We start from the raw sequence: 13,512 nt of genomic DNA on the forward strand, positions 1-13,512 counted from the left end.
CTCCTTCCCCTGCCCTCCTTTCCCTGAGATGTTGTATTTGTCAAAATCCTCAAATGCTCATCTCATTTAATTTGGAATTGCAAAGTTACTTCTTTTATAAGTGTAAAATGTGAAACTCTCCTCTCCTAGTATGTTTCAAAGAAGCTGGTTTGAGGATTACTGTCTTAAAATTCTGAAAAATCCGAATGTAACCAGAATATTTCTCCATATGCTACTTTGATTTACTTTAATCCCATTTTAAAAACTACCTGATTCTTTCCAGTATCTGTAATGATTTTCAAATGCTTTTTATAGAAAGTTGAAGACGACACAATGCCAATCCGCCGCTCGATGAATTCTTCCCGGGAAACTCCTCCCAAAAGCAAACCTGCCGAAGGTGAAGAGGTCAAAGCAGGTACAGTAATAGTTTTATAGTGGATTGTTAATGTATATCCAAACATAGCATCTGTTCTGAAACTCCTGAAAAACCCTACTGCCAAGATTAAAATATTGCTAATGCTTAGTTCCTTTTCACAGGCTTTTCTTGGATTATTGGGAAATTGTATTTTGCAGCCACTCTTTTCAGTCTGAACCCATTTGTTTTGTCCTTCATGCACCGTGGCAAAGTCCTGACTCTCCAGACATGAAAAACAGAGCTAAATATAATCCCTTTTAAGCTTGCACGTTCTTTAAAGGTAGAAATTGTGACGTTTCAGTAGTGTCAGGAAGATGGCTTGAGATCAAAAGGTGGAGTTAATGAATAGGAAAACAAAGTATCTAATGTTTTTCTTTCTTTTCCTGAACCAAAGGATTTTAACACAGTGTCATAAAATCCTGTCCAATATTCATGTGTCTGGTCTTAGCAGCTTCACCTCAGTTTCTCATAATCTGTCATTTCAGTATTACATCCAGTTAGTTTCACTGACTTTGTCATCTTTGGTGTCACAAATAAATAAAATATGTACAAAACTAACTACTAATGCACAGCACGTTTTAAATACATGATGCCTCATTGGGAAAACTATGCACAGAAATGTAGCAGGAGTGCTTGAGCTCCTTCTCAGCAATAGAGAACCTGTCTACTGCATGGAGCAGTGATGGTGGGCAGCTCTTTATCAAGAAAGTGGGTAATAGCAGTTTATATAAATCTTATCAAATAGTCAGTCCAGTCTCTAAGGCTTGTTCTCAGCTAAATATACTGGAGTTAATTTGCTTGGTAAGTTGATTTCTGACCGGGTTTGATCCTGCTGGTAGACAAGTGCTTCTGCTAATGCGTGTTCAAGCTAAAGCTTTGCCAAGTGTAGAAAAATGCGATGGCAACAGTTAAAATCCTTCAAGGTGCTGCAGTGTATGGTGCAGGAACAGCACTATTTGAAAACAAGTTGGTCATAAACAAAGCTACTTGTATGTTTTTATCTAAATTTCTTGTAGAGGTGTATGGTTTTGCACCTGAGTTGAAACTACATAAAACTCAACCTACTGGAAAATCTTCGTGAGTGGTACCGATTTCCTCCCCCCTTCCCCACCCAGGCCGCTCTGATGAGGAAGGATTGTAACAGTAACTTCTGGAGTTAAAAGGAGAAGACTGGGGGAATTGGTTCATTGTGAAAATGCTACAGTGTTTGAATTTAGTCTGGCATTTGATGGCTGATTGCACTTATTGAAGCTCTCTTCGGTGGTTTTGTTCACTTCAGTTACATTCAAATCACCCATTTAAATTAGAGGAAAGAAATTGTCTGGTGGGAAATAACTTTTGGGGGTGTTCTTAAGGTTTTGGGTTTTTTCTCTGCCCTCTTGAAGAATAGAGGCTAGTTTTAGGCAGTAACTTGATACGTTTTCACATCTTTTAGATGCAGAAGTCACCTCTGAGGAATCTGCCTCTGCTGGAGAACAAGAGAATGAAACCGTGCCTGCTGCATCCAGTGAAGCCGAACAGCCAAAGGAACCTGAGAACAAAGGGAAAGGGGAAACAAAGTCCTCGGAAGAAACCAAAAAGGAGTAAGGCTTCTTTAGTACTGAATTCAGGGATTTGGGTAGGATTCTGAAGAAAGTCAGGTTCCAGAGAGGAAGGATGGTAGGAGGGGTGGGGAAAACGGGATGGGTCCCTTAAATAGGTGTTCAAATTTCTCAGGAGGAAGCTACCAATGAAGTGTAGCTGCTGTTCTAGAACATGTGGGAGACTGAATATCAAGACACAGTCTCTTTTTTTTCTAATAGGAACATGAAGGTGTTCTTTAAATTATTTTCAGTGTCAGATATTTTGTTTTGTTCTGCTTGTTGGCTTGTTTTAGTATCTCTTGTCTTACTATTGCTTGGTATTTTTCCTAAGCGAGAAGGATCAGTCTAAGGAAAAGGAGAAGAAGGTGAAAAAGACCATTCCTGCATGGGCTACTCTTTCTGCTAGCCAGCTAGCTAGAGCACAGAAGCAAACTCAGATGGCTGCCACCTCGCGTCCCAAAATGGATGCTATTTTAATTGAGGCCATCGGGGTAAGCAGGAGACAAATGTTTCTTTTGTTCATCTGTTGCAATAATTTGTGCACCTGAAATCCACAATTTCAGCTTGCTGATGGTACAGATGATAGTGCTGTCTGTTAGCAGGAATATGACTGTGTAAGACGTGTGTGCTTCTGCCTGGAAGCCCGTGGAGCTGAAATGTGAGTCCGTGGTGATGATGAGGGGCCCTGTAGCTTATTTCTTTGTTTAGAATTTGTTTCCTTAATGACATTATTAGAAACAGCCAGGATGACATAACCTGGTTGATAGCTGTCATCATTTAGTTTGGTGTGCCTTCTAGCCATATTTAAGTCTATTTACCTTGATTAACCCACGTATCAGATGCGTGCTTTTTTCAGTGTTAACTTACTCTAATTTGGGACAGGTGGGGATACTGTAAACTATCATTCCAAAGTGGTGTTGGTCTTGGTTTACTGTATCCCTCCTAGCTGTAAGAAGAGATCTGTGCTGTTGTAGCTGCACTGCTGCTCTTCCCTTGAAGCTCAGTTCACAGCCTTCACAGGAGGCCTGGATTCCACCAGCCTTAATTGCAAGATGGCTTTTCCAGCGGCTATATCTTCAAAATATGAACTTCAGCTTAGGTTTTTCCACTCATTTACTAATGTCAATCTTCCATCTTCTTAAAAAAAAAAAACCAAACACCAAAAGACACACAAACCTGGCAACTTGTTCTGACTTAATGGTTGCTCCCTCTGACATTAGTAGAACGACTTAACAGTTGTGTGGCATTTGTTTGCCAAAAGGTGACTGCATTTTGTAGTAGCATGTAACGTTTAAGCCATTACGTTTAAGTGCTTCAGAATAGGGGACTAGTTGGTATGTGCTTGCTGTACTGCTTTTGTGTTGTCTGCTCTTCAGCAACTCAGAAAGGGTAAGTTTTTTGTTACTCATATTTTATACTTTTGAGTCATTGCGTGGGGAAAAGGCCAGCCCTGGTATCCTGTGCTGATGTGCTGGCCTGTATGCATCAGTTCAGTCTCTGTTCTTCCAGTCCTATGGCAAGATAATTTTGGTGCAGGTGGTTTTGACTAACATTTTGCTTCTGTTTCAGGCGTGCTTTCAAAAGAGTGGCGCGTCAGTCGTTGCAATACGCAAATACATCATCCACAAGTACCCTTCCCTGGAGCTCGAGAGGAGAGGCTATCTTCTAAAGCAAGCATTGAAAAGGGAGCTGGAGAGAGGAATTATTAGACAGGTAAGAGCTGCTTTGTGGAGGTGGTATTACATTCCTTAAACTCCCGTTAACAGGTCTCAGGGGTGAGCATGTTCTCCCTCGTGGAGGTTAATCAACCTCTGCCTCCACTTTGTGTTAGACACTGACAGAATTTCAGCGTTGTTCTGTCAATCAGATACTTTGCATGGTTGTCTTTATGCAATTTCTGACCATTTCTTGAGTCTGTGTCATACAGCGTTGCAGCAGCCAAGTCCAGCAATGTCACTTCTGCAGCAGTATGTTTCTTCTAACACTGTAGTTTATGCACATGATATCCATTAGGATCGCCTGGTCAGGACAGCAGAGTATGTTATTAATGTCTGGCTGCAGTTTCTGATCTTACTGCATTTTCAGTGGGTTCAAGTCAGGCCTCTGCCATAACAGCCCATCACCAGGGTGACGGCGCATTCAAAAACTACATAATGATGTCAGTTCGTCTCTTTAGGTTGTTATTATTCTGAGTTAACTTTGTTAAAGACTTAAATGGACTTTCTTCCAAACTAGGTGAAAGGAAAAGGAGCTTCTGGGAGCTTTGTGGTGGTGTCTAATGCAGGAAAAACTGTTCCAAAGGCCAGAGACAGAAAGGTGAGATGGATCATTTTAAACAATACTCTGAAAAATCTTGCACTGAAACACAAGTATCTTACAAAATTCAGCCTAACCCCAGCCCAAACAGTGTTCTCCTCCTTGCTGTACTTTTCCTCCCCAAGTACAGTAATTAAAACACCCATTCCACTAAAATCAGAATCAGAAAGCTAGTATGAGAAATTAAAATCAAGTAGAATAATCAAAATCTTAGTTTTAAAATGTTTACATTAAACTCCTAGGCTTTGGTTCAGAGGCAGAAAACTGAATAACCATGAAGCTCCTCTTCTGTCTTTACCTGGTAGAGAGAGATGCCTCTCAGGTATTGTAAGAGAGCTTTATGCTACTGCTGTTTCTGTTATATCTGTTGCATGGATAAATCGAAGACTTCAGTCTTCAGGACTGTCAGATTGAACATTTTTCCATCAGCTGTGAGGGCAGAGGGAGGAAGAAGAAAATGTCCTAAGGCTCCTGGAAGAAAGCTGCTAATGTTGGGTGCATATTGTTCTGAGGCAGTGCAGTGTGATGGGGCGGGGGGGATGGCTGAGCTTAGGCCTCACAATTAGTTGTGGTTCCTGCATCCCTGTTCTCCACTCTCTGCTGTGCTGGGTGTATGAAACATGTTTCTAACACAGTGGATGCAAAATGCTCAGCTGGAATTTGCCGATACCCTTGCAGCTTAACCGGGTGAACCCCCAAAGGGCGTTGTAATGCCTTGGTGCTACTGGGGAGACCAAAAGCTCTAAAACTGAGGGAATCGGTGACACACTTGGTACTAGGGTGCGGAAGGCAGCTAATTGCAGTGTAACCTCTTTTTAAACGGAGTTCACTGGCTCCATGAGAAGTTCAAGCAAGACACCTGGTAACTGCTAACGCATCACTTTTCTTGTCTACAGCATGTAAGTATTTTTGTTCCTAGTTACTTTCTCAGTGTTGCAGCAAAACGAATAGCTTGCTTTTGGTTTTGGTGAATGCAGCTAGAAGTCAAGCAGCTGTCTGTGTGAGCAGCACCCTCGCCCATTTGACGGTTTGCAGAGCTGCTGTTCAGCGTGAGAATCACTGAACTTCAGTACATTTTCCCACTGCCTTTTCGGTATAAAGAACAGACTGTTTTTTCCTGATCATTTCCTCCTCATAGTAACCAAGGGAGGGACGAGAATTCAGAAGAGAGTGATGGTTTCGGTCAAGACTTCATTTTTTCATCTGAAAAAAAATGCATTTCTGTTTAGCTGTTGCTTTTTGGGAAGATTTGACCTGTGTAAGCAGGTCTTGCCTTTAATAGTTTTTCAAGTTTAATGTCTGTGTGTATCATTTTCACCTGTCTCCTTGAAGGGTAGCAGAGGCAAATGTCTATAGAAAGAGGAAGGAAATGATTAAAAATACAGCTGTGAAATAGTCAGCAATTTGTATTTCTGAAGCTTTCGTAAGGCTCTATGAAAAGTCCAGCCAAATGTGCTCGATTTTCCTTAAGCTGCTAAATTTTTTAAATTGTTCATTTAAAGAACTGCCTTACAGAATTTGGTTTTCTAGCTCTGTGGCCAGTGTCAGGGGCGTGTCTCCCTACCTGTGTGTTGCTGTTTCAGAAAACCCCAGGTTTAGGCCCCACTGATGCATAAAAATGTGTGTATTTCAGAAAAGCACTTCCATGTTGACTGCAGAGCAACAAGTCAAGCTGGAAGATATCCTGCCACTGGCTTTTACCCGCCTTTGTGAACCAAAGGAAGCTTCTTACAGCCTGATCAAGAAATATGTGTCTCAGTATTACCCCAAACTCAAACTAGATATGAGGTAGGTGCAGGAGTACGCTTTTGCAAGCAACACTGCAGAGGAGCAGTGAAACGCAGCCACCTTCTGTCTTTGCCTCGCTTCACAGTGATTCAGTTCGGTATTTCAGCGGACAGGTGGTGCTCTGCATTGTAGAGCCTGCAGGAAATCGTGAGGAAAAGCTGTGCCTTTTTCTGCGTCCCTCCACACCCAATCTTTGTTCCTGCTGTTGACATCAGCATTGCTTTACGCACCAAAATCAGATCCTTTTAGCTGCATGGATGTGAAGACCTCTCCCTGGGATCTTGTCCCACTTGGTTCTTGATGCTTTAGTGGCCCATGCTTGCAGTAATCTTTTAAGTTTGCCCATACAGAGTGGATCGAGGCTTGGAGAGGAATCACATTTAGGAAAACCCAGTGCATCACTTCTTACAGGGGCTTGTACTCAGTCCCTTGTTTGTCTGCGGGCTGACTGACTCATTGCCCCCCAGGTCCAAATGTGCTTTTCAAAATTAGTAAATCCTTCCAAGTGAAGCTTGTATGTTTCTGGATACGCAGTGACACCAAGAAAATGTTGCGGTTCAATTTCTGCTCGTGTGATCAGCCCTTGCTGACAGATCTCCATTTAAAATGTCTCTATATAGGCAGATACCACTTGTAAGTACTGTTCTGCTCACACTCCGTATAAAGTGTTGTTTCCCTGTGTGTGTTTTAAACTGTCAATGTGTGTCAGTAAAGCTTTGTCCTTCTGTATTTCAGACCCCAGCTGTTGAAGAATGCCCTGCAGAGAGCTGTAGAGAAGGGCCAGTTAGAGCAGATCACAGGGAAGGGAGCATCTGGGACATTCCAGGTCAGAGCCAGAGTTCATCTTGTTTTTTTGGCTGTGCTGACCACAAGCCTTGGGTATAAGTTAACACGCCCTTTCCCCGCCCAGTTCCATTGGGTACACCTTTCTTTAGCAGCCTGTCATATTCAGGAGCTGTCAATCTATGAAGTAGTAGGACTCTTGTTCTCCTCTTGGTCTGCATTTCTGGAGCAGACCCCCCCGCCTTCCTTGCTTAGCATGCTCCACACCCTGCTTCAGCTCTGACTCACTAGCACAGTAGGGGAGATGGTGGGGTAAGCTTTCCTTTCCGTCACTAATTGTAAGTGCAGTAGGTACCCCAGATGCCTGCAATGTCTGTATCTATGCCATAAAAGTCTCTTGGGTACATTTGGTCTGTGGGATGGAGGAAGATCTGATTTATTTCCTTCCCTGAGTGCTAGGCCCTTAGGTTGCCACATCCTTGCAGTGTATTTGGGGGACTAGGACAATGTGTTACTGATAAAAAGCCCTCCAGGCCAGCTGACTGAATAGGCCTGTCCTCCCAATTAAAGCTGGGAAAGCAGCGTTCCCTGTGCAGTGTTTTAATATAAAACATATCTGTGCTAATGCAGGAGCGCCGACCCACCTGGTGCAGAGGAGCTTGTCCTGACCTGGTTTGGGAGAATTTTGTCTTGATGCTTTTCTCTTCCTCCTTGGAAAATAGCTGAAGAAATCAGGGGAGAAGCCCCTGCTGGGTGGGACTCTGATGGAAGACGCCATCCTGTCTGCTATTGCGGCCATGAACGAACCGAAGACCTGCTCCACCACAGCGCTGAAGAAGTATATCCTGGAAAACCACCCAGGGACCAACTCCAACTTCCAGGGTAAAGTACCAATTTTTGTAATGCTTCTCTTCTACATGCTGAAAGACAGTCCTGCAGCTGCGTAGCACCTCTGAACTATTCTGTTGAGCTTGCTGGGCAACTGACAGCTGCTCAGCTCTTTGTGCTGCAGAGATTCTCAGTGGTTTTAATTCCCATCAGTTCCTTTCAAACCTGACAAAGGCTCATTTCCGAGACATAATGCCTGTTTCTCTTGTCTGCAGCACATTCTCAGAAACGGGGAATAGTATTCAAGTACTTTATTGTTCTTAAATCACCAAGTTGATTTCATCTGTCTCTCTATTTTGAAAGGCTACAGCCTGGCATAAACGCAGTTTCTAGTTGCTTTTTATTTAGGGAAGTTGCACTGTCCAACTTTTTTAAAAAAAAAAACAACACAAGCACCCATCTTAGTGATTTGTTTGAGGTCCTTCTTTGGTTCTGGTTTTTGAAAGGTCAGCCAAGTGAGGAGAGAGTAACAAATCCTGTTGTATTTGGAAAGAGATCTGGAGTGTCTCTGTTCCCAGGAATGACACGTGTCTGTTTTGACTTTTGCATTAGCAGAAGCAATACTAGCAGAGACTTAAAAGCAGATCTTCTGATGGCTTATTTGCATTATTTGATCTGAGCCCTGATGCAGTTGTTTAACCAATGCTGGAGGTCATTTGAAGCAGGATGAGCTCGCAATAGTCTCTGCTAGAACCAAAGCTAAAAGCAGATCAGTTTGCTACTGTGGTGTCACAGTGCTGGTGCCATTCCTCAGGACACAGGGCTGGAGAGGAGATTGCTGATCCTGCACTCTTCACCTGGAGCTGGAGCACGGCGTCAGCATGGCTGTTTGATGCAGGGCTTACCAACATGCAGAGGAGCACAGGTTTCTTCGCAGCAGCATGAGCTAAAGAAGTTGCCTGAGGCCTTCTGGCAATTAGAGGCTGATGTCAAGTGTGGCTTCTCTTAATCCTGGGGCAGGGAGAAGCGTTTTCAGGCTTACTAAGCCTTTGCACAATTTATTTTCAGGACCATGGGCAATTTTCCTGGTCCTTAGAGGGCTCTGTTTAGCCAGCCTCCAGTGCTTGTCGGTCTTACGAGTTGGATAAGGAAATTTCAGCTTGCAATCTGTTGTTTTCTTTCTCTTTCCGTTACATGAAAGGAATTTTGATGATCTCTGCTCTGCTTTAAGAGCAACCAGAGGAAGATCTGGTGAGATGTAAAAGCAGGCAGGTACGCACTGCAGAACCAGTGCTCTGCACTCCTCCCTGTTTTACACCTCACACTTAAAACTGGACTTGACTGGAGTCAAATCCTTTACGTGCTGCTATTGATCTTTGGTACCCGGAGTAAAAACCAACCTTATGTTTTTGTGTTGCTCCTGTTTATAGGAGTGTGGGGTTTTTAAAGAGTTCTTGAACTGTAAGAATCCTGATGATGCAACAGTACTAATTTAATGGATACAATCATCTCAATTAGCTGTGCAAGCTCTTCCGGTGCCATTCAAAGGAAAAAAAAATTCAGCGGAGGTAGGCTGTAAGCTGGTGAAGGTATGACGTTGTCCCAAATGATTCTCTTTCTGTGAAATGTCAGTTCTTGATAAAAGCCCATTTCAGGAGTGTTGAATAACTGTTGGAGCAAATACCTTTGCATTAATCGTACAGAACAGATTCAGATGACAGTTCAGCCAGCTTTTTCTTTGTATTTTTCCATTTCTTAAGTGAACCTCTTTGGAGCGTGCTTGAGGGCAGGTCTTGCTTTTCCCTTGGCTTGGAGGGAGCTAAATGTGTAAATAGTCCCTTGAATTCAAGCTGAAAATGGTTTTGAGTTGACTAAACGGCTTCAGCCCTTTGCCAGAGACAAAGGGTCCCCTGTACTTGTGCAGTTTTGGTTACCGTTCTTACACAGTGCACAATGGAACAGAAGACTGGACGGGAAAGTGCATTTGTCATATTTCTAGACCAAATATTTTCCCTAAACAAGAAAATACCCACACACACCCCACCCCCTCAAATGGGCAAAGATGTACCACATGTGAAATTTTAGAACACAAGGCGGGCAAAAATAGGGTAAAGACTTCTTTTAAAAAAACATTTTGGAGGACAGGCTGAAGAAAGCTGAGACAGGTTAAATTTGGACAGAAGTAGTTACGTGCTGCTGTTGAATGCGTTTATAAAGGAGGATCCCTTGATCGTGACATCAGAGAAGCATGCGCCGTTCTTGACTTATTCCTTTGGAGAATTTAAAGCCACACATGCTAAATGTTCAGGAACACTTGTATCTTGCTTGAAATTTAACTGCGAGAGGATTTCCCTTTAGAAGTTTTAGTACATCTTATTTAAACACAGTGATCTAGCTGGGTCCCGCATGCAGCAGCTGTCCTTTGCTGGGTGCAGAAGGAAGCAAGCAGTGATGTCTTCACAAGTCTTGGGTCTCCACTGCTCTTCCATTCCTCTGCAGGCGTCCTGGGCAAAGAAGATTTCATCCTGTCTCTCCCTCTTCTGATTTCAGAGGGCACTTCAGAGCACAGTAAGATTAGACAAGTGGATAAAGATAGCAATGCAAGCTTTCTCTGATATTTTCCCCCCCACCCCCCCTTCCCTCACAGTGCATCTGCTGAAGAGAACCCTGCAGAAATGTGAGAAGAATGGCTGGATGGAGCAAATTTCTGGAAAGGGCTTCAGTGGAACTTTTCAGCTTTGCTTCCCTTATTATCCTAGGTAAAGAGCTTGGCTGTAAAATGTTTTTCAAGATCAATGTTGCATAGGTCAGCCAGGGAGCAATACTGAAGTTCATGGGCCAGCCTCCTATTTAGAGGGAAGTTTGTGGAGGGTTTAATAACTGGTGAGCTGCTGCCTTGTCACCCATACTCTAGATAATGATGTTACTTGGGTGTCTGAATATAAAGCTGGCTTCATTAGCAAGAGAAGCTTTTAAGGACAATAAAAATATTGTGCTCTGTATTCTCAGGTACTCTGTTGTGGCGGTTTTTTGCAGGATGAGGGCTGTCTTAAGTGTTCCCATGCTAAAACAAATTCACATGAGCAGGTAGTGTGGCAGTGGCCTTAATGCAAGGATACTCCTAATGAGGGGGACCCAGCTGTTTGCCTTTTTTAATGCCAATGTGGAGGAAAGGTCAGGGGAGGGAAAATGTCCTAAATTAGCTACCATGAGACTAAAACAGCCTTTGTTCTCCTGCTGCGAGTATATATTATGCCAGGCCATGTGGAGCCCAGGGGTGGTGACTTAGTATCCCACGAAGAGCCAAATGACAGTATAGTCATTAAATCTTTGCTCCTCACCTTTTATTGCATGCATACAAAGACCTTGGTGGCTTCAGCCTGCATTCAGTCACTGATCTTGTCCCTTTATTGTCTGCCTTTCTGCATTTGCACGGAAGGAGCAATGAAGAAGAGAACCAGAGAAAGGGCAGCTTAGGGCTGGGGCTTTCCTGGTGACTTAGAAGCAGTTGCACTTCCGCCGTTGCAGACTAAATAACGTTGGTTTCAGATAGCCGCAAACACCAAAGTCATGGGAGTATATCTGGGCTAGGGTCAGAGCTGTAGCCTTACAGGAGGGTGGGCAGCAGTGCCTGATGAGAGCCAGAGTTACCCAGGGCTTGCCAACTCTGGAGTTGTGTCCTCAAAAGCAAGTCATGCTCTGACAAGAACCCTCTTGTAGCCCAGATGTGCTCTACCCAGAGAAGCAGCAGGACTCTGAAGAATCTGATGAGGAGGAAGAGGAGGAATCTGAGGACGAAGAATCTGAAGAGGAAGAGTCTGAGGAGGAAGAACCACCACCAAAGAAGAGGTATGGCAGCATGAGAGATGAATGGGCTCTTTCAGATGAAATAAAAGTGACTGTCACAGCTGTAGAGCACACAGGTTTGTCTCTTAGTGTGGTTGTTTATCCACAAGGCTGTTGCTCAGAGGTGTTGGAAGAAGAAGTTTCTATTTATGCCTTGCTCCAGAGATACTGATCTCCCGAATTCCATAATTCGAAGCTTACCTTTTTTTTTTTTTTTTTTTCCTCCAGATGAGAAGCGAGCCTGTGTTTATTCTCTCTATTGCTTTTAGTTTCCTACTTTAGTCTGATGTTTGACGTGGGACTTCTTATGTTTATTAAGTGTTTCCTTAGGAGAACTTTTCCCTACAGTATTACTATTTGCAATTCTGTAGCAAGATAAAAAACCTACCTTACTTAGCATATGGATTTAAGAGCAGTGTTGTTTGTTAAATAATAGAATTCCATTTAGAGAGGAGAGCTAGTGCTTAGGTCTTTTAATTGTTCTGACAACTGACTTTGATTCACTGTCATTATTTTATGTTTATATGCCTATCAAAAGAGTTTGAAACCTCACTGCAGAGCACTGTGGAGCCTGAGAAGTGCTTAGTGTGGCAGGATCCACCAGAGGAGTTCTTGCTCTCTGGGGTTTAGCTAATGAAATGTGCTGCTGCATAAAGGAACATCCGTGGTAAAGAACAAGGATGCCAAGATCTGCTTCGTTTATGCAAATTGATGACAGCAGCTCTGCTTTGGGTAGCATTTGTGCCTCCACTGAGATCTTTTGCTGTCTCTCTTCCTGACAGGATGCAGAAGAGACCACCTCCAAAATCACAGAGCAGGGCCCCTCCAATGAAACGAAGAGAATCCAAACCCAAGCCAAGAAAAACTCCTGCAGCCCATGGGGGGAAAGCAAAGCCCCCTCCCAAGGTTAAAACCCCTGCTAAGAAAGCCAAACCAGCAGCCCCAGCCATCAAGAAACCCTCTGGTGGCAGCTCTTCCAAGAAACCAGCAGCCAGGGGGAGGAAGGAAGTGAAATCCTCTGCCAAGGGCAAGTCCACCATGAGGAAATCTCTCCAGGCAAAAAAGTAAATTTTTCCACTGTCAGGGAATCCCATGGTCAAATCCACAATCTTGTTTTATAAGTCAACGTGCATTTGTGTTTTAGTTCTGATGCTTAAACGCTTTTTTTTTTCTTTTTTCTTGAGTAATGGGGGAAAAGCTGAAAACTAAATCAAACCAACCCGAGCATTTGTTAGATCTCAGTGCTGTGCCTCGTGCCTGCCCCTCCCCTGGAACAAGTCATCTTTAGTTTCTGCAATAATTTTAGGACTTTTGTAGGACATATATAATCTGTACATTTTGTGGTGTTCCTTTTGGGTTTGGGGGGAGGGTTGGCTTTTAAAAATTCTTCAGAGAAGATCTTTATATCTTTAGACAGCAGGAACAGGATGATTGGGGGAATGTGATTCTTAATGAGAAGGTACAGCGGCAGAAGAGTCCTCCCTAGATCCCCTGCATGATGAGGTCCTTAACGCTTCTGTGAAGAAGCATTGTATATACAGCACTTGCACTGAGTCCTGGAGGTGCTTCTTTCTGCTTGGCTGTTAGAGTGACAGGCTGAGGAGACAGCGCCTTCGCTCCTTCAGACCAGCAAAGTTTGACGGTTAGTCAGATCTTCAGTAAACAGAGGCTGCAGCGTCTACTGATGGTCTGATGCCAGAGGGGCTCCCAAAGGGGCAGTTCTCGGTTAGGCGGGTGATTTGAATTAGTATTTCCACACCACATCTGTTACCTTAAAACCAAAATATATAAAAGTCTTCTTGAATCCAACTTTCAAATGTTTTTAAGAGATGAAGAGCCTGAGTTTTGTCACCTCTTGTTTATCCTTTTTTAAAGAAAAGTTGGAGAGCTATACAATTGCTAATGTAGAGATGTTGATAAGTGAAGAACATGCAGTTTGCTAAAATAAAATGAAACTGGATTCCAGGCCCACTT

The 13,512-nt window shown here is 43.3% G+C and overlaps 1 protein-coding gene across 10 annotated transcripts in view; it reads left to right on the plus strand.

Moving 5' to 3' along the window:
- Positions 1-13,503, plus strand: part of HP1BP3 (heterochromatin protein 1 binding protein 3) — a 22,293-nt gene extending 8,790 nt beyond the window's left edge. For 8 of the 10 annotated variants that reach the window (XM_080378818.1, XM_080378813.1, XM_080378815.1 and 5 more), the window contains 11 exons: positions 295-394; positions 1,830-1,977; positions 2,309-2,468; positions 3,547-3,690; positions 4,213-4,293; positions 5,927-6,081; positions 6,817-6,907; positions 7,587-7,746; positions 10,340-10,451; positions 11,413-11,541; positions 12,321-13,503. In XM_080378818.1, coding sequence (XP_080234944.1) covers positions 295-394; positions 1,830-1,977; positions 2,309-2,468; positions 3,547-3,690; positions 4,213-4,293; positions 5,927-6,081; positions 6,817-6,907; positions 7,587-7,746; positions 10,340-10,451; positions 11,413-11,541; positions 12,321-12,606 — 1,566 coding nt within the window. In that variant the 3' untranslated portion in view covers positions 12,607-13,503. The remainder of the gene's footprint in view (positions 1-294; positions 395-1,829; positions 1,978-2,308; positions 2,469-3,546; positions 3,691-4,212; positions 4,294-5,926; positions 6,082-6,816; positions 6,908-7,586; positions 7,747-10,339; positions 10,452-11,412; positions 11,542-12,320) is intronic. The other 2 variants (XM_080378822.1, XM_080378814.1) reach the window with 2 other exon arrangements.
- The last annotated feature ends 9 nt before the right edge of the window (positions 13,504-13,512 follow it).

The sequence above is a fragment of the Falco punctatus genome (assembly GCF_963210335.1).
Source record: "Falco punctatus genome assembly, chromosome: 3".
Classification (NCBI taxonomy): domain Eukaryota; kingdom Metazoa; phylum Chordata; class Aves; order Falconiformes; family Falconidae; genus Falco; species Falco punctatus.